Source organism: Dromiciops gliroides, chromosome 6 (genome assembly GCF_019393635.1).
Source record: "Dromiciops gliroides isolate mDroGli1 chromosome 6, mDroGli1.pri, whole genome shotgun sequence".
Lineage (NCBI taxonomy): Eukaryota > Metazoa > Chordata > Mammalia > Microbiotheria > Microbiotheriidae > Dromiciops > Dromiciops gliroides.
This window is the reverse complement of record NC_057866.1, coordinates 127,513,969-127,541,871: the sequence shown is the minus strand read 5'-3', so window position 1 is coordinate 127,541,871 and position 27,903 is coordinate 127,513,969. Positions and strand designations below refer to the sequence as shown.

General features: G+C 41.1%; 1 protein-coding gene across 1 annotated transcript; it reads left to right on the top strand.

Moving 5' to 3' along the window:
• The first annotated feature begins 649 nt into the window (after window positions 1–649).
• Window positions 650–15,993, top strand: SPINK2 (serine peptidase inhibitor Kazal type 2). Its single transcript, XM_043971934.1, has 6 exons — window positions 650–719; window positions 7,041–8,177; window positions 8,569–8,728; window positions 10,915–10,967; window positions 13,360–13,469; window positions 14,835–15,993. The coding sequence occupies exons 3-6, from the start codon at window positions 8,668–8,670 to the stop codon at window positions 14,878–14,880; spliced, it is 270 nt and encodes an 89-aa protein (XP_043827869.1). The 5' UTR covers window positions 650–719; window positions 7,041–8,177; window positions 8,569–8,667; the 3' UTR covers window positions 14,881–15,993.
• The last annotated feature ends 11,910 nt before the right edge of the window (window positions 15,994–27,903 follow it).

Sequence of the window (27,903 nt, the reverse complement as noted above, 5' to 3'; positions counted from 1 at the left end):
CAATAATATTCCATCACCATCATATACCACAGCTTGTTTAGCCATTCCCCAGTTGATGGGCATCCCTTTGATTTTTAATTCTTAGCCACCACAAAAAAGAGCTACTTTATTTTTGTACAAATAGATCTTTTCATTTTATTATTCTGCCCAACAAAACAAAGCATGTTTACATGGAAGCTTCTCAGGAGAGCAACTCATTTTAACTTGAAGAAAGGGGATATTTAAACAGTAAAGTCACAGTTTCTTAGATACTTAAGATTTATGACTTCATTGCTATGTTAGCATCTGATTAGTCCCTTGATTTCTGGTTTGCAACACAATGTTCTTCCTTCTATTTGTGTAACACAAATGAGCCTGACCGTTCAAAACTTGAAAACAAATAATATGATAGGGCATATGAACCAGGGGGGTCTTTGCAGATAAAAATATCTCTTGGAAGGTCCATAAAAACCCAAATGCCTTAGGAATGTTTGGGAGGTGAGACAGAGAATCTTTAGCAGATAATGTTTCTGGAGGGACCATAAACCCCAACATGGCTCAGAGGGTGAAGTGTGTACAGATAGTCTGGTATGTGCTAAATTGGCTTCAGGCTATTTGCTACTTACACATCCTGCAGCATTTATTCTAGGTTACCACAAGTGAATTTTCCATTTTCTACAGGGCAGAGCTCATGAAATCCCACTGAACCTCCTTGACAAGAGCTTTTAACCTTCTGGCTGGTGAGTTGTCATTTGTTTTACATTCCTAAACAGCTTTTAAGGATATTGGAGCAAGATTTTGGTAAAAGGACTTTGTTTAAACCATGGATCTATGAGGAGCTGATTGTACTGGACAGGTAATGGAGACACTCTTCCCTCTCCCTCCTAAACAATTGGTTAGGAAATTGGGGTTTGGTGCAGTGGTCTGTCTTTGAAAGAACTATAGTGGGTTAGGGAGAAGGGGTTCCCTAGCCCCCAATCAGCAGCCCAGGAAGTAACATTTGAATTGTTTTGGCAGCAAGTGAGAGGATTGGGAAAACTCAGGGTGGGGGGTGGGTTGGTGGTGGTAATAGCTCTGGTCTCAGTGACATTATGTAGAGCAAGGGAATAATGGGAAAAGAGCAGCACTCTGGAATCATCAGTAATGAGATGGTGACCCTGGCAGTGATACCCAGTTTATAAGCAGTAGCTTATACTTCAGGTCCAGCAGGACCGCAATCCAATCAATCAATCAACATTTATTAAGCATCTACTTTGTGCCAGGCACTAATGAGCTTGGACCCTAGTTAGCATGCTTTGTCTAGTTGGTGGGCAGTAGTAGTGGTTGTGGGGTTGTTGAAGGGCACAGTGTGGGCTGCTAGAAAGACCACAAACAAGGAGAGTTTGATGAGGACCTTTTTTGTTATTGTGATGCAGCCCCATCAGCTTTGCTGCAAAGATAAAGAGGTTGATCTGCTAATGAGCTGACATTTGTGATCCTAGCCACCTGTGGTATTGGAGACCAAAGGTCAGGGGGAGGAAAACTGTGAACCAGGATACTGGGGGACCTGGGGAGGTGGAAGTCAACCCTCTATACTCTCACAACAACAACTAGTACTATTGTAAGTAACAAAATTTTGGTGTTGATGTGGGACAATTGGAGTTAATTTTGCCCTCCTCAAGTGGATTGTTCTGAGACCCAGCTGGGGATAAAGAGAGATATGGAACTAGTTTTTAGGACTTTAGGGTAGAGCTCATGTAACCCCAGAGAACCTCCTTGCCAACTACTTTCAATCTTGCCTGTACCTTTTTTTTTTTTTTAAGTGAGGCAATTGGGGTTAAGTGACTTGCCCAGGGTCACACAGCTAGTAAGTGTTAAGTGTCTGAGGCCGGATTTGAACTCAGGTACTTCTGACTCTAGGGCCGGTGCTCTATCCACTGCGCCATCTAGCTGCCCCATTGCCCGTACCTTTTATCTATCTTTATCTACCTAAATAATTTCTTTTTTGTTGTTGTTTTGTTTTGTTTTGTTTTGTTTTTGTGAGGCAATTGAGGTTAAGTGACTTGCCCAGAGTCACACAACTAGTAAGTGTCAAATGTCTGAGGCCAGTGCTCTATCCACTGCGGCATCTAGCTGCCCCCCTAAATAACTTCTTAACCATAGAGTTTTTAGCAGGACTCTGTTTAAACTCTTGGTCCCTGAGTGATCAATGTGCCAGGGTGTAATAATTTGACAGAGACAAAAGCAGTATAACTGCTTTCCTTTTTGTATGATGTTATTCATTTTTTTTGGCCATACTTCATCATATAAGGCCCTGAGAAACTGTCCCCTTCTCTCAACTCCTTTAGTGAAGGAATTTAGGAAAGAGTAGGCCAGCAGCTGAAATCCTGGATCTCTGCTGTCTATAGGGAAGCAGCCTGCAGTCTGGTAAAGGCTGAGAGTCAGAGGACCTGGGTTTAAATTCTGGCTCTCTCAATACCTACTTGTGGGATTTGGGCCAAGCCACTAAGTCTCGATTTCCTCTTTTGTAAAGTGCACTGGATGATTTTGAGGATTTCTTCCAACTCTATGAGCCCAGTAGTTGGTGCATAGAACCAAAGAGTCACTTGCCTTATGTGTGAACTTACAAACATCCTCTCCAGGAGAGAAAAAAGCCCTGGGGAGGGGCGGAGGGGGCGGGTTGGTGGAGAAGAGAGGAGAGAAGAAAGAATCTGGCTGATACACACTGACCAGGATGTCAAGCCCTCAGTAAACAATTGATAGAGGAAGCTAAAAGGCCACTCTTGCTTGCTTTTGTCACTTAGCCCCAGTTAATTTGAGCAAACCTGAGACAGGGAGTGAAGAACTTGAAAACAAAGTTTTTTTGTACCAATATCATCTAGTCAGAGGGTGAATAATATCCCAGTAATAAAGAACTGAGCTATAATAGACTAGCAACTAAAGGAAGTGAGTAGGTGGGAGGAGACCCAGAACAGAGAGATGAACTAGAACTCAAAGCACTCCCTGGGCACCACCACCACACCCAGGAGACAGAGTGCACATTGAGACATTTTATCCATACATGACCAATGCAGGAATTGGTTTTTTGCTTGACTATACATATTTGTTAGAGGGCTTTTATCTTTCTTACTTTCTCATTGGGAGTGGGGAAAGGGGATAGGGGAAAGAAGGGCCATTTTCATTGACTGAAAAAAATTAAACATTTTTTTTTTGTGGGGCAGTGAGGGTTAAGTGACTTGCCCAGGGTCACACTGCTAGTAAGTGTCAAATGTCTGAAGCCAGATTTGAACTCAGATCCTCCTGAATCCAGGGTTGGTGCTTTATCCACTGCACCACCTCGCTGCCCTGATAATCTTTTTATTCTAAGTGAGAAGTCATTTAGTCCATTTTCCTGCCATCAGGTGATAAAGACCCTAAACTATCCTGCTCAGTTAATAATCTATCCCTTAAAATAAAAAAAAAATTTAAATTTCTGGAGGACATTTGAACAACAGCACCATTTTCTGTATTCTAGCTTTTCAAGGGCATTAAGTACTCTGGCCCTAGAACTTAACTAGAAATAGAACTCAGGCTGAAAAGGTGGGAGGTGGGGTGCAATGGAGAAGCAAGCAAGTCTTCTAGAGTATTTTTTGCAAATGTTCTGTTGGGTCACAGCCAGTGAGCATCTCTAAAAGCTACATCACAAAGATAAACCAAGCTATTCAATCTGAGCTGAGAGTCAGCCAACATTTGGGACCAGTCCTAATGTATGTATTGAAAACCTGTGCAATCAAAAATCAAGTGTGTCCTATTTGCTCTATTTTGATCCTTTGGGGAAGCCTACAATGATTTCAGGAGTGCATCTTGGGGGTTGGTGGATACTTTTAAATTTAACCACAGTTCATTTTATTTATTTTTCTACATTAGTCATGTTGTGAAAGAAGAATCAGAACAAAAGGAAAAAACCACATAAAAAAGAAACAACAACAACAAAAGTGAAAATAGTATGCTTCAATTTGCATTCCTTTTGTCCTTTTTCACCAGTGTTTCAGTTCTGACCACCACCTCCCTCAATCTACCCTCCCTTTTATCAGCCCCACCTCCCTTTCCTTTCCTCCTTTGCTTCTTAGTATTGCCCTCCCTTCTATCAGACCCCCCCCTTCCCTTTCCCTTTTACCTATTGGTTTTACCTCCCTTCTATCAACACCTTACCCTTTTCTTTCCCCTTTCTCCTCTTACTTCCCTATAGGGTAAGATAAATTTCTTTTTTTCTTTTTCTTTCTATACCGAGTGTGTATCTTATCTATCCCCTCTTTGAGCCAAATCAGATGAGCATAAGGTTGAAACAATGCTCATCCCTCCCTTCTTTTCCTCTATTGTAATAAGTCCTTTATGCCTCTTCACATGATGCGATTTACCTCATTCTGTCTCCCCTTTCTTCTTCTCCCAGTATAATCCTTTTTGTCACCCCTTAATTTTTTTTTCTTCTTTTTTCTTTTTTTTGCAGGCAATAGGGGGTTAAGTGACTTGCCCAAGGTCACACAGCTAGTACGTGTCAAGTGTCTGAGGCTGGATTTGAACTCAGGTACTCCTGAATCCAGGGCCGGTGCTTTAACCACTGCGCCATCTAGCTGCCCCCCTAATTTTTTTTAATATCATCACATCCAAATCAACTTATACCCACACCCTCTGTCTATATTTACTCCTTTTATCTACGTTAATAGAGAAACAATTCTCAAGAGTTATAAGTATCTTCTTACCGTGTAGGGATGTAAACATTTTAACCTTATTGAATAACATGCTTCCCTCCCCCATTTTACCTTTTTATGTTTCTTTTGAGTGTTGTATTTGAAGATTGAATATTTTGTCCAGTTCTAGACTTTTCATCAGGAAAGTTTTAAAGTCTCCTATTTCATTGAATGCCCATCTTTTGCCCTGAAAGATTATGATTAATTTCGCTGGGTAGTACATTCTTGGTTGTAATCCAAGTTCCTTTGCCCTCCAGAATATCATATTCCAAGCCCTCTGATCTTTTAATGTTGAAGCTTCCAGGTCCTTTGTAATCCTGATTATTGTTCCTTGATATTTAAATTGTTTCTTTCTGGCTGTTTTCAGTATTTTCTCCTTCACCTGGTAACTCTGGAATTTGGCCACAGTATTCCTTGGAGTTTTCCTTTTGGGGTCTCTTTGAGGAGGTTATTCGTGGATTCTTTCAATGACTATTTTTTTCTGCTGGTTCTAGGATATTGGGACAGTTATCCTTGATGATGTCATGAAACATGCTGTCCAGGATTTTTTTTTTGATCATGGCCCTTGGATAGCCCAATAATTCTTAAATTGCACCTCCTGGAACTATTTTCTAGGTCTTTTGTTTTTCTGAAGAAGTATTTTACATTTTCTTCTACTTTTACATTCTTGTGATTCTGCTGTACTGCTTCCTGATGTCTCATTGCCATCATTAGCTTCTATCTACCTGATTCTGATTCTTAAGGAATTATTTTCTCCTGTCAGCTTTTGCACCTCCTTTTCCATTTGTCCAATTATCTTTTTGTTTTGTTTTTGTTTTTGTTTTTTGGGGGGCAATGAGGGTTAAGTGACTTGCCCAAGGTCACACAGCTAGTAAGTGTCAAGTGTCTGAGGTCAGGTTTGAACTTAGGTCCTCCTGAATCCAGGGCCTGCACTTTATCCACTGCGCCACCTAGCTGCCCCTGTCCAGTTGTCTTTTTATTTGTTTGTTTGTTTGTTTTTTTAGGGCAATAGGGGTTAAGTGACTTGCCCACGGTCACACAGCTAGTAAGTGTCAAGTGTCTGAGGCCGGATTTGAACTCAGGTCCTCCTGAATCCAGGGCCGGTGCTTTATCCACTGCGCCACCTAGCTGCCCCCAGTTGTCTTTTTAAGGAGTTATTTTTCCCCAAGTTATTGACTTTCTCTTGCATAACTCTCATTTCTTTTCCCAACTTTTCTTCTACCTCTCTTATTTGATTTATGAAATCTTTTTCAAGCTCTTCCAAGAGGGATTTTTGGTCTTGAGACCAATTCCCTTTGAGGCTTCAAATGTAGGTATTTTGACATTGTCATCTTCTTCTGAGTTTGTGTTTTGGTTTTCCCTGTCACATAGTAGTTTTCTATGGTGAGGGTTCTTTTCTGTTTCTTGTTCATATTTTAGCCTATTTCATGTTTTTTAAAATTGAGCTCTAATTTGGAACTATGGCCAAAGGGCCATATCCTTTGATCTAGCAATGCCACTGCAAGGTCTATATTTCAAAGACATCTCAAAAAAGAGAAAAAGACCTATTTGTACAAAAATATTTATAGCAGCTCTTTTTGTGGTAGCTAAGAATTGGAAACCAAGGGAATGCTCATCAATTGGGGAATGGCTAAGCCAGCTTTGGCATATGATTGTGATAGAATATTATTGTGCTATAAGAAATGACAAGCAGGATGATTTCAGAAAGGCCTGGCAAGACTTGTATGAACTGATGTATAGTGAAGAGAGCAGAAATACTGGGAGTTCCAGTACATTTCAATGTTTTATGGGGCTAATGAGAAAGCATATTGAATTAAGACTGTCTCAGAAATTCAGAGCACACGGTTGTTATAGTTGTGAGGTCAATAGATTGGGTTTACAAAGATATCATTATCTAGCTGTTCTTATCTAACTATTGTCACATAAAATGTGGAGGTTATATTTTAACATAGCATTCAAAAACACAGAATTTCATCATATATTTTCAGACTCATTTTTGTTCTGTGGTTGGCCCCTTAAAAACCAGCTCTTAAGGAGAGATGTGGAATTCTCCTTCTTTGGAGTTTTCATAGAATTCCTGTTTAATAGTTACAACCATGACAACCAGAAAATCGCCCCTCCAATCCTATCATTCTAGAAGATTATGGATCCATAATGATTCCCTGAAGTACCCAGACAACTCAAGAAAAAAGTGTTATTTGCCTTGTTCCCTCCAACTCCTTGGATAATCCAGAGATTAATTCAAGTCTTCATTTCAGTTTGTGCTGAACAGATCTGATTTAACAGTCTGGTGAGTATTTCCCCAAAGAGTCTTCAATACCATGTGTTGATTATGGGTTTTTTCCCCTATACTAGAACCAGCACAGAAAGAATACTGGATTTTGGAATCAGAAAGCCTGGGTTCAACTCCTGATTCTGCCAGTTCCTAGTTGTGTGGCTGTCATCTCTGTACAGATGAGTTTTAGATTTATTTATCCAGCCCTGACCTCTTTCCTGACCTCAAGTCTGAAATTTCCAACTGCTTAGTGGGTGTTTTGAATTGGATGTCTAGTTGACAAGTCCACAACTGAACTCTTTGTTAACCCTTTCCCTGCTCAACTTCCCAATTATTTTAAAGAGCACCTCTATCCAGTCACCCAGGCTCACAGAAAAGTTGTAATGCTCAGTTACTCTTTACTCTTTCTCATCTCCCCTCTTCCCCCATATCCAATCTCCAACATCTCTAGCATCGATCCCCTTCTCTCCTTGGACATTGCCACCACCTTTGTTCAGGACCTCTTCACTTCATTTCTTTTGGATGACTGCAGTAGTCTGCAAAAGAAAAAGAAAGGAAGGAAGGAAAGAAGAAAGAAAGAGAAAGAAAGAGGGAAGGAAGGAAGGAAGAAAGAAAGAAAGGAAAGAAAGAAAAAGGGACAATATTCTTGCCTCTTGGATTTTATCGTTACTATACAGATATGCTGTTGATTTTCATGGGTTAATTTTGTAGCCTAAGACTTTACTGAAGCTATGTCTCAATATCTTTGTTGATTCCCTAGGATCTCCTAAGGCAATATAATAATGTACATCTGAGTGTTTGATTGGATTCAAAAGTTTGCTATGCCACTTACGTCTTTGTGATTTGGGGCAAATCACTCCTCTGGGACTCAGTTTCTTTATCTGTAATAGGAAGAGGATGGAGGGGAAAGCTTCTAAAGTCCCTTTCAGCTCTAAATCTATGATCCTCTGTTCTCAAGAATGGATCTCTCTACATCCATTAACCGTCCACAATATGTCCTATTATTAGTAACAGGACAGCCCCCTCTGTTTACTATTGTCCTTACACTCAGCCCTTCTGTCTCAAAGAAAGGGGGGGGGCAAAATACCTCCAAAGCTACCAATTAAAATTTAACTTCTTATCCAGGTAGTTCCTTTGATGAAGAACACACACAAGGATACACTGTGGCTAAACCCGAAGCTGTTTCCAGGGCTGCTTCTGCCCTTTTGATTTTATTGGTAGGCTAGGGTGCTATTAGGAAGAACTCCCTAAGATAGCCCAGATAGTTCGGAACATACATCCGGAATAAATGAAATCATTCTCCTATCCCTGGAAAACTCCCGGTTGCTGCCTGCCTTTCCTATGATGGACTCAGAGTCGTCCCAAGTGGAGGCTATCTTGGAATTGGGTTAGAGTCGTGACTCTGCCTTTCTCTCCAGCTCCTCCTCTTCCCTCTGCCCTACGCCGCCCTGCCCAGTCCCCACCTCTCAGGCTCAGAGCTCTCCATGAAGTATAAGTGGTCCTCAAGTCCAGAAAGGGCCAAGATTGGGGTGGCGTGTGTGTATGTGTTTGTGTCGGGGGAGGGAGGAGGGTGGGTGCGAAGTGTATATGAATGCACCTTTCTTGTAGGGTCGGAACACTGGTAAGCGCTGAGGTCCCCAGCCTCAGAGTTTCCAAAGGTGCTGAAGATTAGCTTGGAGAGAGCGAGAGCGCGCCCACCGTGGGAGGATGAAGCTGTTTTTCGTTGTGTTCCCCCTGTTCGTGATGCTTCTGACCGAGGACTTCACAGGTAGAGGGCACAGTTGGGACTGGCCAGTGCCTCCCTTCCCTCCCCTTCCCTCATCCCCCCCCCCCCCCATTAAGGGATTCCTATTTACTGAACGAACACCTTTAGGGGAAGAGGTACGAGGGCTGAGCAGAGTCATTACGTAGAGAAAAGATATTTCCCTTAGGTTGGGTTTTTTTCTTCATCTGTGGAAAACAAACACAAACACAAACCCCAAAACGGGGCGGTTAGATTAAATCTCTGTCCAAATCTGGGGGTTGTATGGCATCTGTTACCTTTAGCAAGGAGAGATTAAATGGCTTGCCAGGGTCACTGAGCCAGAGTGTCAAGGCCAGGCTTGACCCGGACTCCACTAAAGCCATGCCCCCAGACTCTAAGTTGCAGAGATGGTGACGACTTGAATTGGTTGAAGAAAGCTGAGCTCCCTGCACTGATGAAATCAGAGGTCCTGTCCCAACTCCACCTCATGGAATGTTAGTGAACTTTCCCCATTCTTTTTGGGCAAAGGTGACCAGGTCCTGCCTGGTGGGGAAAAGATTTCAGAAGTCAAGCCCCTATCTAGGAGTCTAAATGACTTTCTTCACCTTCAATTCCCCTACCTTCTATCTGTGAGTGCTTCTCTCTCTGTTGTTTAATGTAGTCCCCAACCTCTGTTACTCAGAGCAGCAGGGAAAATGGAGATTTTTCTGGAAATAAAGATGAGTTGTGTTTTTAATAACAAAAACGATCCTGCCTTACATGGGATGAATTCTCAGTAGTTGAGGGTGAGGAAGATTTGTGATAACAATATTAACAAGACACTTCAGGAACTCTACAATATTTCTAACTCCAGGACACATCCATTCTTTGCTTGAATGCTTCCAGCAACAACTCACTATTTTCCTAATCAACCAACCAATTCCACTTTAGCGTAACTAATTGTTAGGAAAATTTTCCTTACATTAAGCCTAAATCTGCCTCTTTCCCCTTCACCCCAGACCTAAGGGTCTGCCTTCTGAGATGAATCACTACATGCCTAATAATCCCTCTTCAAGGTGATAGCCCTTAGAAAACATGAACACAGACATTATGGACCCTATGTTTTTTCATCTTTAGGCTAAAGATCTGAAATTCCTTCAACAACTAAACTTCATGTGCCTAATCTTAAGGTTTTTCCCTATCTGGGTGGCTTTCCTTTGGATGTATTTCATTTTATTAGTATCTTTTGTAAAATGTGGTAGCCTTTAGATCAGGGCTTTTTCAACGTTTTCCACCCATGACCCCTTTTCACCAGAGAAATTTTTATGTGATTCTGGGTACATAGATATATAACAAAGCTCCTGAACCTTTTATTCTTGCCAAATTTTTCTCGACCCCCCACATTCAGACACTCAACCCTACATTTTAGGAAGCTAGGCTCTACATAATGCTTTGTATGTGATCTGACCAGGATAGAGTCAAGGAGGTTTTATTAAGTGCCTACTATGTGCCAGGCAACCATGTAATCACGAGACACTATGTCTCTCTTCAGGTTCCCTAAGATTGCATGAATTTTTCTGGCTACTGTGTCACATTTGACTCTTATCAAATTTGTAGCCCACTAAAACCCTGGGCTCTTTTCCAAATGAACAGCTGCTGCCTAGCCATGCCTTCCCTTATCTTGTACTTGACAACTTGACAAGTTAAGCTGAGGCTAACTTGTGTCATTCTGTACTGGGTGTCAGTGATACACCAAGTGTTGTCAAACACAAAATGTAGAATTAAAGGGAATTTGAGCCAGACGGGACTTTAAAGAGCTTCCAGCTGGCAGGGCATACAGTAAGTAAAGTTGGGTAGCTGATTATCTGGCTTTCAATTCAAAACCAATGAGAATGGGAATGTTATTACCTTTAGCATAAATAATCTCCACACTTAACTTTGCTCTGTAGCATGAAACTTTGCTAAACTAAGACCACTAAACATATAAAGAATGTGACTAACAATAGAAATAAATGGTCTCCCTGCCAGGCTTCCCCAGGAAGTGTGAAATAGCAACCAAATTCCAACCAAGGCTGGGTTTGGAGTGGGGAGTGAGGGGTGCTATACAAGGATGGAGGAGAATAAAGGTCCCAGACCTGAATAAACTTGAAAATGAAAGCACGGATGAAAGATTACTGTTAATAACTTATTTCAGAAATGCCTATGAAACAATGTTCTTTGATTTATTTTAGTGGCTTCATCCTATGATGCTTTCTATGAGGGTGACACCAACTCAATAATAGAAGTAAGTAGGAAATAACTTTTTTTGTTTCTATTCATCCTAAAGAAAATGTCCCAAAATTAGACTCAAATCTCATTAGGCTTCTACATTTAGATCTGGTCAAAAGCATATGAAGCACTTAGCTTCCTTTTAGACAATAGTGTCTTGGTAGGCAAGATATAGGTACAGAGAGGCACATGAGTTCTATTAAAAGGAACTGTTCTAGGGAATGCTTTTATTTCTCTGTTTTCTTAAGAACACATTAATGTATTCATATCACACAATGGGATTTATTGAATTTAAAGCTGGAAGAGAACTTAGAAATCATTTTGTTCAGTCATTTCAGTTGCATTAGACTTTGTGACCCCATTGTGTGGTTTTCTTGGCAAAGATACTAGAGTGGTTTGCCATTTCTTTTCCTAGTTCATTTTACGGATGAGGAAACTGGGACAAACAAGGTGAAGTGACTTCCAGGGTCACACAGCTTGGTAGGTATCTGAGGTTGGATTTGAATTCAGGTTTTCTTGGTGCTCTATCTACTGTGCCATCTAACTGCCCCTTAGAAGTCATACAGGTATGATTATATACAAGCATGGCATAGCTTTTTCTTTTCTTTTCTTTTTACTGGACATTTGGTTTCATTAGTCAGTCAATAAACATTTATTAAGAACCTACTAAGGGAAAATTAGGTGGTGAAATGGATAGTACACCAGCCCTAGAGTCACGTGGATCTTGAGTACAAACCCAGCCTCAGACATTGACTAGCTATGTGACCTTGGGCAAGTCACTTAACCCGGATTGGGCACTCTCTAACACACATACACAGAGAACCTATTATGTGGCAGGTAAATGTGCTAAGGGTTGGGATACAAAGAAAGGCAAAAGATGATCCTTTCTTTCAAGGAGTTTATTATCGAATGGAAGAAGACAATGTAAAGAAAGCAGAATAATTGGGGGATAGGGGAGAAGTTACAAGTCCAGAGACATGCAACTGGGTAAGAAATTAAGAGATGCCTGACCTGCACTCCCTCCTTAAACAGAGGTTGTAGGAAGAGAGCTCTCTATCCCCTCTAATCAGAAGGAAAGCATGGGGTGGGGTGGGGGGTGCGGTGAATGGTCAAGAGGAGAGTACTGATGAGGTGTGAGTTCCAGGACATAATCTTGTAGGATGAAGAGGTTCCTGGAGGGAAATTTTGGTACAGTAACTTCTTTTGTCAATGTAGACTAGCAATTCATCTCTAATTAATTATCTTAGAGAAGTTTCTAAGACACTGATCAACTTTCTAAGGGTCATACCCCTGGTAGGTGTCAAAGGCAGTACTTACACCCAGGTCTTCCTGATTCCAAGAATGGCCTTCCATCTTCTCTGACACTCTGTCATGGTGTCATGACTACCACTTTGATTGCTGGGATCACACCTGAGACTGACCAGTACACAATTCCCCCAACAGTGTATGTAGCTATTTTCTCACAGACCATCTGGCATTTGTCATTTTCTTTTTTTTGCCATCTTTGTAAACTGACAGGTGCCAAGTGGTGCCTCAGAATTGTTTTAAATTGCATTCTCTAATTATTAGTGATTTAAAGCATTTTTTTCATTTATCAATTGGGGAATGGCTCTGTTTCTTACCAATTTGAATCACTTTCCTATCTATTTTAGAAATGAGACTTTTATCAGGTCTTATCAGGGAAGCAGAAAAAAATTTTTCTGACTTAACCTGTTTCTCTTCTAATTTTAGCTGCATTGGTTTTTCTTGTGCAAAAATTTTTTTACATTTTATATAGTCAAAATTGTCCATTTTACTTCCTGTGATCCTTTCTATATTTTGTTTGGTCATGAACTCAAGTCAAGTAAATCAACAATGCTCCAAGATTTTATTAAAAGGAATTAGTCACCCTTTACTGACTACCCAGAAGACAAGTAACATTATATAATCTAATGTATTCCTATGACTTTCTATTCTGTGTTTTTAGAAAAAAACAATTATAGTGACAAACTGTTGAATCAAATGATCTTATAAAAAATATGGTGCCTGATCTTTTCTCTCTCTCTCTCTCTTTTTTTTTGGTGAGGCAATTGGGGTTAAGTGACTTGCCCAGGGTCACACAGCTAGTAAGTGTCAAGGGTCTGAGGTCAGATTTGAACTCGGGTCCTCCTGAATCCAGGGCCGGTGCTCTATCCACTGCGCCACCTAGCTGCCCCCCTGTTCTTTTCTCTCTAGACAAATTCTAAGGCTTGAAGATGACCTGTTATTCCAAAGGTGTACTTTCTGATTATGTGGCAAAGCTTCAGATGGTTTTTTAAAAACCACATATCCATTTAAGTATTGAAGTATGAGCGGGAACATCCGATGATATTCTGCTATTTGAAAAAAAAAATTGTTCCAGGTTTTTTTCTAATTCTCTTTTTTCCTAGCCAAACTGCAAACAATATGGCATTCCAGGATGTCCAAGAAACTTAAACCCTGTATGTGGAACAGACTCTATAACCTATTCCAATGAATGTCTACTTTGTGAGAAAAATAGGTAATGTATGACAGCAAGGGACCACTCAAGTCCATTCCATATCCCCATTCCCTCTTAGGCTCTTGATCATTTAGGAAACAGGGCCTGATTTTTTATTAAATAAAGGAATCAGATGTTGACTAGCTCTTATTCTAAGAACTACAGGAGTCAGACTTGAAAAGAATGGCTATGATAGATATAGTTAATGTCTCTCTGCTGTCTTAAGCTAACAAGGGACAAAAATCAAGAAATTCAGATCATAGGCTTTAGAGATGGAAGGGATCTTCTAGTCTAAACATTTTGTCTTAGGTTTATAGGGATAATATCAGAGGATGGAAAAATAGTCAATCTCTTCTGTTTGTTCCCCACCATTAACCAGTAAATGTTCTCTAAATTTTTTTCAATTAACATGTATTTATTTTCTTCCCTCCATTTCCCCCACCCATTAAAAAAGAAGAACAAAACCCTTGCATCAAATATGCATAGTCAAAGCAAAACAAATTCTGATTCTATGAACTTCAATAATCTGGGTATATGAGCATAATAATAGTTTAAATTTGCATAGTTATTTAAGGTTTGCAAAATGGTATGCACATATTATCTCACTTGATTCCAAGAATCCCTGAAAAATAAATGATACTATCATATCCTAATGAACATATTCAGAAACTGGGTCTCAGAGAGATTAAATGGTTTGTCCTGCTTCTCACAGCTAATCAACAGCTATGACAAGATAAAAAAAAAATTTAAAAAACAGGACTTTCTCATGCCAAGAGCCATTCTTGTTGTTTTTTGTTTTTGTTTTTGTTTTAGTTTTAGTGAGGCAATTGGGGTTAAGTGACTTGCCCAAGGTCACACAGCTAGTCAGTGTTAAGTGTCTGAGGCCAGATTTGAGCTCAGGTCCTCCTGACTCCAGGGCTGGTGCTCTAGCCACTGTGCCACCTAGCTGCCCCAAGAGCCATTCTTTACTCTAGCCACTGTTACACCAGTTAATGAAAACTCTGCATGCTAGTTCACTGTACTTGATGCCCTTCATGAACTGACCATCAGCTAGGCACTCAACAATTCCTGCTTGAAAACCACAAATTCTTAGTGGTACATTCAAAGTCTCTACATACTTCCCTCCACGAAGCACCGCCCCCCCCCCCCCCCCCTGTCAGGACTTCCTCCGCAGAGGGAAGTTCATGGAGATGGCAAGGTGCACCTTGCTGATAGAAATCCTAGGAGGAGGGGGAAGAAATACAGTCCCTACTCAGAGTATACTGTTACACAGCATGCAGAGATACTTTTTTTTTTTAAAAAGGGTAGGGTGGGGGAGGCATTGTGTTTTGTTTCATTTTGAGATATAGGGCAAACCATGATTGGGAACCTCTGTTCTGTTTGCAGGGAGCAAGGCGGGGATATTAAAATCAAGTGGAAGGGAGTTTGCTGAAGGTTCAACGGTCACAGAGGAGAATACAGCTGAGAGAAAACACTTTAAAATGGGAGCATCACCTGCAATTTTAGCTTTTACTTTTCAAGTTTCATAAATTTTCTTGATTCGCTTCCATTTTTAATTTCCAATCAATTAATTAACTTTGCTTAGATACTTTGCTTAAATAAGTCTGCTTGACCCACTTCCCTATTAATTAATTAAGATCTAATTGAGAGAGGGGATGTGAGAAGGCTTTTAAAATGCTGGTGGTTGTTTCCTGTGCTGGGTCTCTTCTCTGTAGCCCTTCTGAAGATCTCATTTGCCTGATGGTTTTTGCATTGTCTCCAAGCCTGAATAAAACCAACATTTAGTTCCACTGCAATGTGAGAGCATCACTGCAACATGCTGACCGACTTGCTTCACCTGCAGCATTCCCTTTCAAGTGAAGGTGCATTTCATTGTTCGGGGACAGCTAACTTTTGAGAAGGCAAGACTGCTGCCTTTTTCACTTCAGATATTCTAATACGGGTATTTTGTTGGAAGCTGGTCCTGTGCTCTGCACACAAAGGGTCAAGAATCTGACAACTGGCTAAAACTAAGTTTAGCAAGTCATAGAAACTGAGATAGAAAGTAGTTTTGGGGTCTGGTAGCCTTAGCTGCACAGCTCCACCTTCAGAGTGAAATGGAGGAAGCTACCTTTATTTCCCTTTCCTAGGTTTGGTTCAGAATTTAGAGACTGAGAATTTTATCCCAGCAACAGCAAGGATGGGTATAGGGTGGGTATAGAGCCAGCCTCTGAGTCAAAGATATGGGTTGGAGTCTAGCCTCTGACATATACTGACTGTGGGACCCTGGACAAGTCACTTAACCTGCTAGTGTCCTTCAGGCATCTCTCTTCAAGACTAACTGGGAAATTCCTCCCATAATCTGGTAAAAAAAAAATAGTGGGAGGGGAAGATGGTGGTGTTTATTTTGTGCCATTTTGTTCTAAAAATTCCATGACCTTTAGGAAATCATATATACTGTTGTTTTTATATATATATATATTTTTTTTGGTGAGGCATTGGGGTTAAGTGACTTGCCCAGGGTCACACAGCTAGTAAGTGTTAAGTGTCTGAGGCCGGTTTTGAACTCAGGTCCTCCTGAATCCAGGGCTGGTGCTCTATCCACTGTGCCATCTAGCTGCCCCATATATACTGTTTTACTACAGTTATTTTGATTTTTTTAAATTAAGCAGTTTGTTCACTTCCTTTGCAGAAACTTTATACAGAGCTTGATGGTGATGAATAATCTAAAATAAGCATACTTCTATGTGGATTCTCACCATCTTAAAAGATTTGATCTTTTTAAAGTGCTCTTTAAATCAACAGGACCCAGAAACATGCATTTATCTTCTCTCTGGGGGGAGTCTGTGTCTCATTGGGCCCTAGCCACGGGACTGGCATTGTGCTTAGAGCCTGCTATAAGAAATTCGGTTTGAAGTCAGTTGAAGGCTACCTGTCCCAAATAAAGTAATATAAACCTATGGTGGTCAAGGGGTGACCCTCCCTGGTGGCTCAATTCCAAGGAGACTTCAGATGCCATTTACAAATTATGGTATGAAATCACCTGAAGCATCAAGCTCCAATATGCCAATCAGAGAGAATGGCAAGGGGGTGTTTTTGGTGCTGTTGTTTTTCTTTTTTGAGTTTTTTCCTGTTTGCTCTGATTCTTCTCTCATAACATGACTAATGCAGAAATATGTTTAATGTGATTGTACATATATAACCTATATCAGATTACTTGCTGTCTTGGGGAGGGGGGAGGGAGGGAGAAAAATTTGAAACAAGAAATCTTATAAAAACAAGTGTTGAAAACTATCTAAATGTAACTGGAAAATAATAAAATATTTATATGGGGAAAAAAGAAAAGTGTCAAAAAATTTAGTTTGGCATAAAAGAAGATTTAGGGCCTGCTTTGGGTTCAGGTCCTTGGTTCCAGTGACAGGGAAAATTGTGGGCAGGGCTGATCAGGGCTGAGGGAAGCTGTTTTGGGCCTGTAATTATATACAACAGCTTTGGTTAGAGGAGAGATGAGCTTACCTTGATTGCTCAGATCCTCAACTCTAGCAACCTTTCTCTTATTAGGGCAGTCTAAGCTACTGTTGGATTCTATGATAATGAGGAGACTAGCCACTGTGGACCCAAGCCTTTTCAAATCTGCCCTTTCTGGTGGGCTATACAGAGCATTTGTAGATATTCCCTGTTGGTTCCAATACAACATATAGAACTTTGGAGGCTTGTTTCTAGCCATGTGGACTGGATGATAGCAATAAGTTTTCTCATTGGCTGCAGAGCCATAAAAACCGGTGACCCGGGAGGAACTAAGTTTGTGCATAAGATGATTGACTCATTTCTCTTTTAGTTTATTCCTTTCTGGATATGAATGAGGCAAGAACTGCTGTGAGCATGCCAGGGAGTAGCAAGCAAGCAGCATTCTCTCACCTAACCACCCTGTGTCTGTGAGCACATGGTGCTTCTGGTTTGTGGTTTTTTTGTATTTGTTTTTCCCTGATCTTAGGTGAATAAGTATCCATAGCAGTTATTCAGGCAATGGTGGCCTCATGAGTTTGTGAGGTCCTTCGAAGCCATCAGAGTCAGTGGCAAAGTCCACCAGTGGTGGTAGTATTGGTCACTGGACTGGTAGTGGTGGACAACAGAAGTGCCTGGATGAAGACAATCACCCAAGGACAAGGCAGTTTCATGAAGAAGAAGTGGGAGCTTTGGAGCAACAGTATTAGCAACCTTCTCCCTTCAGGGTTACCTATAAAATCCTGAGGAGAGTATTAGTCAGCTCCCCACTTTGTAGACTTAACCTGACCAGGGAAAGTGGGTAATTGAGAAAATGAGTACATAGGAGGGGGTGCTGCACTGTCATTCTGTAAAGGACATTGGGTCTGAAAGTAAGCTTAGCATCAAGTACATCAAGTAGTGTCTCCATGATGGTTTAAAATGCAAGTCATATGAAAACAAGAGGTTTTTAAAAAGAGCAACCCCTCACTATAAATTATGCTACTTGTGACAAAGAGGTAGATCACAAAAGAAAAAAAGAGAACATTTTAAAATCAATACATTGTTTTTCAGTCATTTCAGATTCTTTGTGACCCCATTTGGGGTTTTTCTTGGCAAAGGTGCTGGAGTGGTTTGCTACTTCCTTCTTCTACTCATTTTATAGATGAGGAAACTGAGGCAAACAGGGTTAAGTGACTTACCCAGGATCCCGCAGATAGTAATAATCCGAGATCATATTTGAACTCAGGTCCTCCTGATTCCAGGGCCAGTGTTCTATCCACTACATCACCTACCTGCCCAAAATCAAGGCATAGGAATAGTCATTTATCCATGGTTTCCAAGACATAATATTTTGGAGCTGGCAAGCAGTGGGATAAGTAAGTGCCTGATGAAACTTTTCTTGTCCTGTAGAAGTGATTCAACAACCAAATAAACAACGATGAAGTACTTGGCACATGGTAAATGTTTAATAAATACTCAGAGACTGACTGAATAACTGATATCACCCTAACAGAAGCAGTGTGTCAGAATGCATAAAGAGTAGATCTTGAAACCAAGAAGATTCATATGCAAGTCCTCTCCTGACACATACCAGCTTCGTGACCCTGGACAAATTATTTGGCCTCCCCATGTTCTAGGCAACTCTCTAAAATTATTAGTTGCTGAAGAGGAGCTGACCTGTATTAGTGGAAGGAGTCTCATCACCTGGGAGTTCCCTATCTAGCTATCTATCTAGCTATCATCTATCTAATCATCAATCTATGTGATCACCTTCCTGGTATCAGGTCCAGTGCCAATGTATCATCACCTTTGCATAGGAAAAGATCTTTCCTAGCCATGCAAAGAAGATTCAAACCATACAAAATGTCCACCCACCCCACTATTTCCATCTTGTCATCTTCTGAACTACTCCCTTCAGCTGTGATTTCAGCTGAATGATCCGTGGCCGGTGCTAGAACACCAGGGGGCAGTGGCTCCTAGGGAACGGTTCTGCAAACCGGAGAATCGATCTAGACTTCGAAAGAAATGCCGGGGCAGAGCTGATGGCTCCTGACGCATAGTCCAGCTCCCATTTAGTTTGCCATCGGGACAGCTTTGGAAAATTGAAAACTGCATCTGACCACCTCCTGCTCTAATTGCTTTGAGGGCCCATTTTCATCAGTGCAAACCACAGGTGGTTTTACCTTTGCAAATCACTAACTTCTCAGGGCCCTGGGCAACTCTCAAAAAACTGCAAATTATGGAACCTTGGCCACTCTGCATTGGTAGAGGAAATTTCCACACCATAAGTTCCCTAGGCTAGTGAAATTACATGTCTGGAAAAAGCAAACCAACCTCTAAGGAGGGCCTTGCATGTGTGGGAACTCCCTCTAGCATAAAGGGTGAAATACTATGCCAGGAAAAGCTGGGGTGCAGAGAGCAGCTAGCAATAGAATGAAATCTAACTGACCCAACCTAATGTAGGATCGATGTATTTAGTAAATATCCCAGGAAAGGAAAAGATCTATTTATTTACAATATAGGATATTTTTTTGGGGGGGATGGCTGTTGGATTTTGCTATCATTTTCTTTTTTTTTCAAGGTCTTTATCTTACATAATATATAATGGGTCCCCTCAACTTTGGAACCTCTTTCCATTTCCAGGTTCAGAGTGAGGTAGTCTGGGTAATCATAATTATGTAAATCAAGTTCAGACCACCATTCCAGTGCCTAGTCCATTTACAGAGCAGGCAAGATCCTTAAATCAAATAGGCATAAAAACTGGAACTGTGATTTCCTCTGATGAGGAAATTCCCTTTACCAATGTAGGCCAACCTGTTCTCTGCAAATTATCCTTTGAGCACGAAGAGATTAAGTGACTTTTCCAAGGTCACAAAGCCAGTACATGTCCGAGGTAGAACTCAATCATAGGTCTTCCTGGATCCAAGGCTGTCTCTATCCACTACTCCCTGAGGCCTTTTGATGCAGCTCAAATACCCCAAGTGTTTGACACATAATAACAAGATCCATGGCCACAAAGAATCAAGCAGTAGAATCATTTTGCCTCATGCCAGAATGTTGACAGTTTCCTCCAAAAGACTCCCACAAGGGTGAGGAATCTCTCCTTACTCTGTAGGCAGACAGAGGAAGGACTGTCTCTCCACATTTCTCATGTGGGTCTCCGGAGCTGGCACACTGCAGTCTCTCAAAGTGCAGACATGTACATTGCTGGCTCCAGGTCTGGTTGGCTTCTGCTGAGAATCCTGGCTTCAGGGACACCAGTGAAGACTCACCCACTTGGCCCCTTCTCCACTGACTGCTGCCAGGCTGGTGCTTAGGACATCTGACACCCCCTCTGCTTTAACTCTTCTACTTTTAAGGCTCCCACTCCATCAAGAGTGCTGATGAAGGCATGGAGTCCGGGCTACTAGGGAAACCAAGGCTGGTAGACGACTGTTTGAGGAGGTCTGAGCTTCAGTAGGGATAAAGCCAGGCAGGCGTCCATACGAAGTGTCTAATATGCACAAAGTGTCTGATATGTTCAAGTGCATCAATATGGGGAGCACCTTGGAAAGGAGGGCCTCCAGGGTGCCTGAGGAAAATTGAATTGGCTCAGATCAGAAACAGAGCAGGTCAAAACTTCCATGCTAATCAATCAGTTAGTGAGATTAGGCAAGAAGTGGGCCTCTGTATTTCTAGCCAGGGCAACATGGGGAAACTGTCTTTGTCTCCTCTTTCTCCCTCTTTTCTCTCTCTCTTTTTCCTCTTTTCCTTCTCTCTGTTCTCTTTCCTTTCTCTCTCTTTCTCTCACTCTCCTTTCTTCTCCTTTCTCTCTCCTTTCCCTCTCTCTCTGTTATCTTTTCTCTTTCTCTCTGTTCTCTCTTTCCTTTCTCTCTCTCTCTCATCAGCTGCCAGTCAAATTGTCTACCATCTTAGGGGACACTTCAAAGGATATATTTCCAGAACTTGGATATTCTGCTTAGACTGGCTTTAGAACAACATCGTCAGAGGCTTTCTGCTTCGTAGATGTAGACTTTGTAGAAGTCCAAGAGCAACTAGATGCCACTGCAGAGTGCTGGGCTTGGAGTCAGGAAGACTTATCTTCATGAGTTCCAATCTGGCCTCAGCCTCTTACTAGATGTGTGACCCTGGACAAGTCACTTAATCCTGTTTATCTCAGTTTCCTCAACTGTAAAATGAGCTGGACAAAGAAATAGCAAACCACTCTAGTATCTTCGCAAAAAAACCAAAAACAAAACCCCTAAATGGGGTCACGAAGAATTGGATATGATTGAAAAACAACTGAACAAACAGAAGTGCAACACTAGATTGTGGTCCCTCAAGTGATAGAAAGTAATGGAGCCAAATTCCAAATAAACACAAATAATTCAAATAGGTTTAGGGAAGAGGCTCAATACCTTTTGACTCACTTTCTCTGACCTCATCACAACTCCAGAGTCCTTTTCTTTTAGGACCTCTAGATGAGCTTTCGATCAGCTAGTCATATTAGAACAATTTTCATCATATGTCAGGAGAGCCCAGTTACCTTGATAGGATTAAAATAGGAGGCATTTGTTTGGGACTTTGATTTCTGTCTCCTTGGAGCAGGTGTTAATGTTGGGGGCTTCCCCTAAATCACCCTTTGGCTTATGATTCTATCCCAGGCTCCCTCAGAGAACCTTGAAATATATCGTTAATGTCTAAGTCTCTATAGATATGGGCAAAAGGACCCTCAGCTCTCTCACCAGCATTCAAGCTAATTACACATGTTAGATACAGATAGCCTTTATTTTAGCCCACAGAAAGGATACAAAAAATACAAAAGAGTCTTAGGAATTCCTAACAATCAAAGCAAACCTCTCCAGAACTGCAATGGAAGCAGGTTCAAATCCTAAGTATTCCAAGTCATTTAATCATTCTCAGCTTCCTCATCTACAAAATGAGGAGTTTGAACTAGATGAAAGTCAGGAAGCAAACCTTTATTAAGCACCTACTATATGCTAAGCACTTTATATGTATTATTTTATTTTATCCTTGTAACAGCACTGGGGTTATAAAACCCTAGTGTAGGGTTTTAGTACTTAGCAGACATTATTATTGCCCTCATTTTATAGTTGAGGAAACTCAGACAAAGGCTAAGTGACTTGATCAGGATCACACATCTAGTACTGGACACACGTCTGGGACTGGATTAGAATTCAGGTCTTCCTGACTCCAGGTCCAGTGCTGTACCCACTGCACTACCCATCTGCTTGATGATGGCTTCTAAGCCCCCTTCCAGCTCTATCATCCTATGACACTGAAAGAGCTCAAAACCTGTGTGCAGAGATAAGATAGGACAGGTGAAATGTTAAACAATAACATTTAAATAACAGCTCAAGGAATGAGCAAATGAAATTAGACAGAAAACGAATTCTATGGAAATACGGAGGAGAGAGATCTCCTCAGGCTGGGATGGTCAGGAATAGCTTTACAAAGTATATGGTATACTGTTTCGGGGCAGCTAGGTGGCGCAGTGGATAGAGCACCAGCCCTGGAGTCAGGAGTACCCGAGTTCAAATCTGGCCTCAGACACTTAACACTTACTAGCTGTGTGACCCTGGGCAAGTCACTTAATCCCAATTGCCTCACTTAAAAAAAACAAAACAAAACAAAGTATATGGTATACTGTTTCTATTTTTTGGTTGTTTTTTTCTTTTTCGAGGTTTTCCCCTTGTCTTCTGATTCTTCTTTCATAACATGAGTAACAGAAATTTTTTTTTCCGTTTGTGAATTTTGTTTTTTCCAAATTATATGTAAAAACAAATTTTGACATCAATTTTAAAAAAACTTTGTGTTTCAACTTGATTGGTTCTGCAGGGTTTAAGAGCAGAATTTGGCAACCTAGAGTGGGATGTGTGATTCATGGGCCTCTGAAACTCCTGAACTGATGAAGAATCCCAGGCTATCCATATCCAAAGTGACCTCAGAGTCCAAGGGAATTTTGCAGCATTGAAGTCAAAAGAGTTGTCATGGTTTCTAAGGATTCAAAAATAGCAGAGGCAGTTGCTGCCAGCTGGGTTTTCTCAGTAAAATTTGGAAAAGTTCATTGGAGGTCAGGTCATGCAGTGGGGGGTGGGGGGTGGATACTGCTTCTAGAGGGCAAGCTAATTGACTTTCCCTAGGTTGCTTCCTCATGTGTAAAAGGATAGTCAGGGCAGGGAGAGGGAAGAACTAAATGTCCACTAAGGTCTTACTAGTACTTTCTTCTGAATTTTGAAATTATAACTTTGATTTAGAAAGGTCTCCCCCCCATTCCATTTTCTGAGGACCTTCCAAGTCTTTAAAATGTTTTTAACTGTTAAAATGAGCTAAAAATGAGCTCTCTGAACTCCTAAATATCTCCATGAAATTGAGAATGTTATCTAGATTCCCTTCCCTGCTGTCATATACACCCTCCTTTCTTCTCCCTCATCGCTGAACCCAGATAAAGCTGGGAATAAAAACCACGGCCACAAATCATAACAATCAAGCTTGACCTTAAAGAGATAGGAGAAGACACCTCCCACCTTTTTACCCTCCCCTCTCCCCCCCCCCTCATGTGCACATGCAATTTGAAATATTGCATTTTTAAAATAATAAAAGTATTTTATTTATTTTCCAGTTACATGTAAAGATAGTTTTCAACATTTTTTTCATAAGATTTTTAGTTCCAAATTTTTCTCCCTCCCCCCTCCCCAAGACAGAAAGCAATCTAATATAGGTTAAACATATTGAACATATCTCTGCATTAGTCATGTAACATTGCATTTTCAACGCGTTGGTTAGGATTGCTTAAATGTATGGTTTTGGGGTTGCTGGGTTTTTTTTTTTTAATTCTTTAAGCGATGATTCCGTGGGAGTAGGGGGAGGAATGTGTTGGGAAATGTAGGTGATGTCAAAACAAAAGAACAATAATTTTTTTTCAAACCAACAGTAAAAAGCCCAGGAACTAGTCTATGCACCAGTAAATTCTCACTCTTTTTTTTTTCAACAGGAACTCTGTAATATAATTCCCCAATTTTGGGGGGTTGTATTTGCTTTCCCCAGGCTGGCCCATACTGGTCCCTTCACCTATTCTTTAAATAAAGGCGTTGACTTCAGAAAGCACTCACCGAGGACCGGACAGCCCCTAAGTTTTCTTGTAGCTCTGAATCTATGAGTCTGTGATCAGATAGGAAACTTCCCCTGGAAGTAAATTGTGGACCTGCCAAGGAGATGTACTCAAGTCCTGCAGCCACAAAGCTAACAACAGCTACAGATAACAGGAGAAGCATGTGGAGTTACAAACAGGACACACCCCGCGGGTTTCCTTTCCCAGAAGGGAGGGGTCCCAGTGCAGGAGGAAATGCCCCTAACTGGCCTGTTTCCTGCTGAGGATGTCCCATCTGACTCTTCATTCTGCAAACACTCTATTTATAGTATCTGGCGGGGGCCAGCTGGAATCATCCACTCCAGCCCAGATTACACAGCCCCAGGGGATTAAATATGCTGCCTGTTCACAGCCGCATTGTGTGTGTGCTAAACTCTAGTCGTTCTCCGGGGTAAATGCCTGCACCTTTCCTGACTTGGTGGATCCACCATAAAGGCTTTGACAAAGTCTTCCCCGCTGGCCCTGTAGATAAGATGAAGACGTGTGGTCTAGATCCAGGTCAGTGTACTGTTTGCATAAACATCTGCTTGATGGCCACACCCAAGAAGTAGTTACTGATGGGCCTGATGTTAGGCAGTGAGAAGGTGTCTAGTGTTCCCCAGGTTTTGTTCATACTTCTCCGTGCTCAAGCACCCTTTAGAGGGATTGCGCTCTGCTCTGGTGGAGATAGTATTTACGCCACTGAAATTACCGTTGATTGAAATATGGTGGAGTGATTTCATGTCGAGGACTAGATCAGAGGTGTCAAACAGAAGAATTGCTATTGCAACATTCCTACTCCGATGTGAAGCACATTAAAATGTAAGTGGGAAATAGTTAACGAAATAAATAAAAAAATTCAATAAAATATACATAAAGTTAATATGTGGTTGGTTTTCTAAGTCACTGTGTCCACAGGGATCCTTATGTTCAGTTGAGTCAATCCCTATTTGAATTGGACATCACTGTACCCCATGACCTGTGAGGTCTCTTGCAAGTCTTCGTTCTTTCATTTTTGTAATTCTATGATTTTGCAGTGTCTTTCTCACCCTTCTGACACTGGCAACTCCTCTAGCTGCCTCTGGTCACTCACTAAGATTAAAAACTTGTATCCTGGTCTGACCAGCAGTTTCTTTATTATAATTATTATTGTTATTTTTGGCGGGGCAATGAGGGTTAAATGCCTTGCCCAGGGTCACACAGCTAGTAATTGTCAAGTGTCTGAGGCTGGATTTGAACTCAGGTGCTCCTGAATCCAGGGCTGGTGCTTTATCTACTGCACCACTTAGCTGCCCTCTTGACGAGCAGTTTCTAACTGCACACCCCACCCCCCAAAGACCTCAACTCCCCTGCACCACAACAGTTTCTAATGACCCCTGTTCCTGGACAAAGAGTTCCAAGGATTTCTTCACCCTTAGTCTTGTAATCCCTCAACACCTTCAACACTTCCTTCCTGCAGTTCAGCTGTTCTGTGTATCCAAACTATAGACTTTACTGCTGTTTCCCACAACTATATGACCTACAAGAATTCCCTTCTCCCCTTCGAACTGGTCTGAGTTGGTTTTTTTCCCCAGGTTGACAGTTGCAATTTGATATATCACTGGATGGTCTGGTCTCAGTTTTGCATTTGGAACTTGAGGGATCACCCAGAACCAAGAGTTTGAATAAATAATTCTTTCACTAAAAATATATTCCAATACCTCTAGGTAAAAGCAGTTCCAAAAGATAAAAATGGTTAAAAGCAATAGGTAAGGTGGTTCGTTAGGTCTCAAGATCTCCCTCAGGAAATATAATTTGTTTAATCAATTTAGGAACTTCTGGTGTGGAAATCCTCTCCATTGATACAGATCAGCAACTTGTTTATAGTCTCAGTTTCCTGGGCACTGAATAGTTTGGTGATTTGCTTATGGTGACATAGCCAGTTCAGTCATTTGCAGTCATTTCTGACTTTTCCTGACCCCATTTGGGGTTTTCTTGGCAAAGATACTGGAATAGTTTGCCATTTCCTTCTGCATCCCATTTTATAGATGAGGAAACTGAGACAATCAGGGTTAAGTGACTTGCCCAGAGTTTCACAGGTCTGAGGTCACATTTGAACTCAGGTCCTCCTGACTCCAGGGCTGGGGCTCTATCCACTGCCATCCATGCTGCCTGATATATTGTGGTATTAACATATTTGACAGATCAACTTCTCTTATTTTTTAACTAGTGCAAAACTGTTCTGATGATTTTTTTTGTGGTATAGTTTGAGATCTGAAACGACTAGTTTTCCATATTTCCTATCCCCCCTTTCCCCTTGAGATTCTTGACCTTTTGTTCCTCCAGATGAATTTCATTATTAATTTGTGTAGCTCTATAAAATAATACCTAGTTAGTTTGATTGGTTCAGCATTAAATAAGTAAATTAACTTAATATTGTCATTTTTATTATATTAGCACAGCTTACCAATGAGCAATTAATAATTTCTCCAATTATTTTGGTTTGTATTTCTATAAAGAGTGATTTATGGTTGCATTTATGGAGTTCCCATATGTAGATTGGTAGAACCATTCCCAAGTATTTTTATACATTCTGTGGTTATTTTGAATGGAGTTCCTGTTTATCTCTTTCTACTGGGTTTTGTTGGTAGCATATGGGAATGTTCATGATTTATGACGTATTTTATATCTTAAAACTTTGATGGATTATTAACTGTTGCCATTAATTTTTGGTTTACTTTTCAGAGTCCTCTAGAAAGACTATTAGAGATCATCGGCAAAAATCAATGATTTTGTTTCCTCTTTGCTTTGATTGATTTTGATTTGATTTGATTTGATTTGATTGATTTTCTGGTGGTGGTGGTTGTTTTAAGTCAGGAACACACTTTTGTGAGTTCAAATCTGGTCTCAGACACTTATGAGCTGTATGACCCTGTATGGCCAGTTAACCCTGTTTGCCTCAGTTCTTCATCTGTAAAATGAGCTGGAGGGGCAGCTAGGTGGTGCAGTGGATAGAGCACAGGCCCTGGAGTCAGGAGGACCTGAGTTCAAATTGGGTCTCAGAAACTTAACACTTACTAGTGTAATGGTGGGAAATGGGGTACGGGTTGTGTTAGGGATTGGGGTTCTTGGGAATTCCTCTTTAAAGAATTACACCCTCTTGCACACAAAATGTAGTTAGAATAAGTTTATTTAGGAGCAAGGGAAGGGAAGGGTGGGGGGAGGGAAACCATGAAAGAAATCCTTGGACTTTTTATGGGGAGATTTGGCATAAAGCACATGGCTCAGAGGTACCAAATCTTGAACAGGAGACTGGAAGGTACTTTTATAGAGGACTGATGGGGGTGGACCATCTGCCGGTGAAAAGTTCCTTTAGTGAGAGAGGACCATCCCCCACTGGTGGTAGCTGGGGGAATTGGGTGAAGGGTGGCTACGGATCCCTCTTCAGAACGCAAAGGCCGCAGCCACACCCAAACTCATCTCCCCAGGGTAAGGGAGACCAGAATGAAGGGTAGGATTCCGAAGCTAGCTCAGTCCGATTTGGTTCAGCTTATCTCTCTAGGCGTCATCTGTCCTCTGGTTTAGTTTCTCAAGGAGAAGATTCCATGGTGTGCCCCAGAGAACTTCTGGGGTGCTCTGCACCCCATGACACTAGCTGTGTGACCCGGGGAAACCACTCCAGTATCTTTGCCAAGAAAACTCCAGATGGGGGTCAGGAAGAGCTGGGCATGACTGAACACAGTTCTAGTGTTCTTAACAGAACCATGTACTCTCTAATTTTCCATATTTTTCTTTTTTGTGCTTATTTTGGGATTGTTTGCTTTTTAATGTTTGAAACTGCATCATCATCTAATTAATCATCTTTTCTGTTTTGTTCATGTG

What these genes read in the sequence shown, in the direction of transcription:
- SPINK2 (XM_043971934.1), top strand. Translation starts at nt 8,668, where the DNA reads ATGAAGCTGTTTTTCGTTGTGTTCCCCCTGTTCGTGATGCTTCTGACC. An exon ending in TCTGACCGAGGACTTCACAG is followed by an intron (nt 8,729 to 10,914) that starts GTAGAGGGCACA and finishes GATTTATTTTAG; the next exon opens with TGGCTTCATCCTATGATGCT. An exon ending in ACACCAACTCAATAATAGAA is followed by an intron (nt 10,968 to 13,359) that starts GTAAGTAGGAAA and finishes CTTTTTTCCTAG; the next exon opens with CCAAACTGCAAACAATATGG.